At 44.4% G+C, this 3858-nt stretch overlaps 1 protein-coding gene across 1 annotated transcript in view; it reads left to right on the plus strand.

Moving 5' to 3' along the window:
* Window positions 1-2215: 2215 nt before the first annotated feature.
* The window catches only part of csrp1b (cysteine and glycine-rich protein 1b), a 3040-nt gene continuing 1397 nt past the window's right edge, over window positions 2216-3858 (plus strand). The window contains exons 1-3 of the mRNA XM_076147072.1: window positions 2216-2405; window positions 3191-3300; window positions 3697-3858. The exon at window positions 3697-3858 is cut by the window's right edge and continues 7 nt beyond it. Of these exons, the coding sequence (XP_076003187.1) occupies window positions 3192-3300; window positions 3697-3858 (271 nt within the window). The 5' untranslated portion in view covers window positions 2216-2405; window position 3191. The remainder of the gene's footprint in view (window positions 2406-3190; window positions 3301-3696) is intronic.

A 3858-nucleotide genomic window follows, 5' to 3' on the forward strand; every position in this document is an offset into this window, starting at 1 on the left:
CTGTTCAATTAATGGGAGTCAATGTTGACGTCCTGCCAGAGAAGAGCCTCTGCCCCCACACACAATTATCCCATTTCCCCCCCTGAATGCTTTACTGCTTGATTAGATTAAGAATAAGCACATTCATTGATGAGTTGTAGTTAGATTTCAGAAATGACATCAGCATATACATTTACAAATGCTTAAATTTGAACAGCTTGCTTTTGTTTTCACATGAACATCACGTGGAAGATTGCATGGAAATGATCCAACAAGAGGAACAAGAGCTTTATTGCTGAAAAAGTTAAATTTAGACGATTGCTGTGCCTGAGCACTGGAGAGGAACAGGAGTGTAGTTATGAGTTGCTTCTAAAATTGTGTGAATAATTCATCTATACTGCAGAAATCAAGCAAAGAACACACACACACACACACTAAGAAAATGCTAAACGAGGCGTTGTGTGATACAAAACAGCAACAACTCCCAGCATCGCTTCATACACCGTAAACAGCAGCCTCAGTGGACTAAACACTCTGACATCTGGTTGCTATGAAAACACATTATCCTCTACATGAAGTCAGCTCACCTCCTCGTGCTCTTCCTCCCTCACCTGATGGATGCAAACTTGGCAAAGCTTCTGTGAGAATTCTGGCTGGAATGAGAGCCATCAGCGAGAGGAGGAGTCCTGGCTCCAGATCACGTCAAATGCAAAGAGCGTGTGTTGAATTCCTCCATTAGAATCAAATGAGTAATCCCTACTCCTCCGTGCGGTGATGGATGGATCACAGCCCAGCTTCGTCCTCCACTCCACTCTTATCTTAGCATTTGCTTCTTCTCCCTCGCCTCCTCTGGATTAATCCAATAAATCTTTCCCTTTCTGTGACTCCTTTTCTTTACTCTCTCTGTCCTAATCACAATCACATGGACACAACGAGCCACGGCGGATGTCCACAGAAGAGAAACAGAGGGCTAGTGTTGGCCAACTGTAGGCTATAAATAGGCACATGGGTTCATCTTTGTCTCTTCCTATGATGGTGAAGAGCCTACAGGGCTTGGGGGGAGACGGGGAGAGACGGGGAGAGACGGATTATCCTCTGCGTTACTTCCTCTCTTGTATCGACTGTAGTCTTCATGTCGGTTTCACATTTCCCGATGCTCTTCGGTGATACGGTGCCATCGGAGCCGAGATAACACTTGTGTTTGCGGGAATAAATGCTTAAGAAATGATGAGAGTGTATCTGGTGTTGCCGACGGAAAGGTCACGTGTAATGCTGCGCTGATAAAATGCTTTTAATGTCACATTGGATACGTTTGTCAAAAAAATGTCAACAATGCGCAAACTGGTTATATGCTATAGAATGACCAATGACAGAGAAACGGAGAGGAAATATTATTAACAAACACTATGTAAGGCTGTAAGGCTGTGAGGCAGTGAGGCTGTAGAGCTGTAAGGTTGTGAGACAGCGGCGTCTCATCTTAGGCTGAGGAGATTTACTGCACTCCTCCTTTGATATCATTGCTTTTTAAGGTTTCCTGCTTCTCCCTCTCTCTGTTCCTGTTTAATTTATTGATGGTTGTCACAGACAGAAACACGTCAGCACATCCCACAGCCCCAGTTTGCTTATCTGACATCAGGCAACCAAAGAAAGTTGGCCAGGATCTCCAAGACAGCAGGCAAAGTAATAGGCTACCAGGAAAGGTCGCTTGAGGACAACAACAGCACACACAAGTACAACACACAGAAAAGCTTTGTCCAGTTCCTCCTCCTGTTCTATTCTCTTTTACTCTATACTGGCATCATTGTATGAAGCCTTTCTCTCACCCAAAGAACAATGGGATCCAGATCCGGCTCCAGATGATGGATGGATGTGTAGATGGACAGAGAGATTTCTAAAAATCTGAAGTTGAATTCTGAGCTGAATTGTATTTAAATGCCTCATCGGGCAACGGATCAATGTGGCCTGTACCTTTAAGAGCAGATCTTTAACAGGATTCTTCCATATTTCCTTCTTTCATCATCCCAGCTGCAGTACTTTGAGGCACAGACTGAACTCATCAAAATGTAAACAGTTACCTCTCTGTACCAGCTGGGGTCGCTAATGTGCTCAATTCTCCTGAACTTTCAGGAGAAAACTCCTTGGCGTTGACGTCACTGGGGGTGTGTGAGGACATCTTGGGACATCTTGTGTGTGTGTCTTCTCTCTACAGTGTCCAACCTCTGACTCTCCCTCCTTTCATCCTCCCTCCATTCCACAGCCTCCCTCCTTGTATCACTATCGTTCCTCCCTGGCTCCTCCCTCACATTCAGCCGGTCCTCCGCTCAGCCTCCTCCTGTTCCTCTCCTATCAGTATCTTGTCCTAACACCCAAAGGTCTCTTACTGTCACAGAGCAGCCATAGAGGAGCAGCCTTTCACCACAGCACAGGTAAGAACATCTCATGTTAATGTGTGGGAACTTTTTACAGTCGTATATTTAAGAAAATGCCAAATAAGGTCAAACCTGGAATGAAAGACAGGAGTTTGTGAAAGTAGATTTAAACGTCCTTCAAGTTACTTTTAATGGAATTACAGTGGTGCTGGTTTACATATGGTTACATTCTTCCATATTTGGAGCTTTTCCTGTGTGTAGACATCCTGCTGGACTCTCAGATTAGTACAACTCTGATAGTTTGGGCAAAAACATCTATTAAGAAGTTATTATTGTTTGATTGATTCCAATGAGTGATAACTAGGATGATGCAAGAGTTTGTCTGAGGTCAGGAGCATTAAGATGTGTGATGAGGGGATAAAATGCAGGGAATTTCCTGTTTATCCAAAGCAATGTGCCAGATTACTGACTGTCCGTCTGGAAGAGAACTCTTAGTTGGTATTTGTAACTTGACCTGGTCATTATATGAAGAAGTGACATCCATGTTGAGTCCATAATGGCTGGATTCAGACAGCAGCTTATCTGTCAGTTTGCTTTGTTTATCTGAGCGGCACCAGCAGGTACTTTGCATTTGACAAAGAATGAACAGGAATAAAGAGAGACTGGGAGATCTTTGAGACTCTCTGTAAACTTCTCCTCGTATAAGATGCAGCCTCAAGTGTTGCAGGTGCCGTCTGTCTGATCCAGCCATGACAGCCTGCACAGCCTGAAGTTCTAAAAGGGAACATTACGTATACAGTGTTTGAAAAATGTACACAAGCCGCCCTCATGTGCCCTCACAGAATGCCTCTCGGAGGAGGAAACAAATGCGGCTGCTGCCAGAAAACTGTCTACTTCGCTGAGGAAGTGCAGTGTGAGGGGAAGAGTTGGCATAAATCCTGTTTCCTCTGCAGTAAGTAAACTATACATACATGTTTTGAGGTGAAGTGCGGAAATAAGTCCGTACCCAGGAGAAGTGCGAGGATGGAATGCCGGGTATTTGGCATCGGAGTAGAAATTGAGCATCACCAGGTTCTCCCTCAGACATCTCACTCCTTATTTGGAAACAGTGGAAACATGTGACAGAAGCTTACACTTCCTTATATGGCAGAGGAAGGTGCACACACTCCCACTCTGCCCAGACAAGTATTCATCACAAGCAGCTAAACACACACGTGGCACTGACTTTTCTCAGATATCACACATTCTTTGTGGGAATGAGATTATAGTGAGAATAGATTACAAAAATGTTAATAACTGGAGTGGATAACAAACAATTTTATTCTTTCTTCATCTTTCTTGCTGTAAGTGGTCTGTAAGAAGAATTTAGACAGCACAACAGTGGCTGTGCACGGAGATGAGATCTATTGCAAATCATGTTACGGGAAGAAGTACGGGCCCAAAGGTTACGGCTTTGGCGGAGGAGCCGGCACGCTGAGTATGGACACAGGAGAGGGGCTCGGCATCAAGC

Source organism: Genypterus blacodes, unplaced genomic scaffold, assembly GCF_046128005.1.
Source record: "Genypterus blacodes isolate CSIRO-AG114 ecotype Tasmania unplaced genomic scaffold, CSIRO-AGI_Gbla_v1 ptg000037l_1, whole genome shotgun sequence".
NCBI classification, from domain to species: Eukaryota; Metazoa; Chordata; class Actinopteri; order Ophidiiformes; family Ophidiidae; genus Genypterus; species Genypterus blacodes.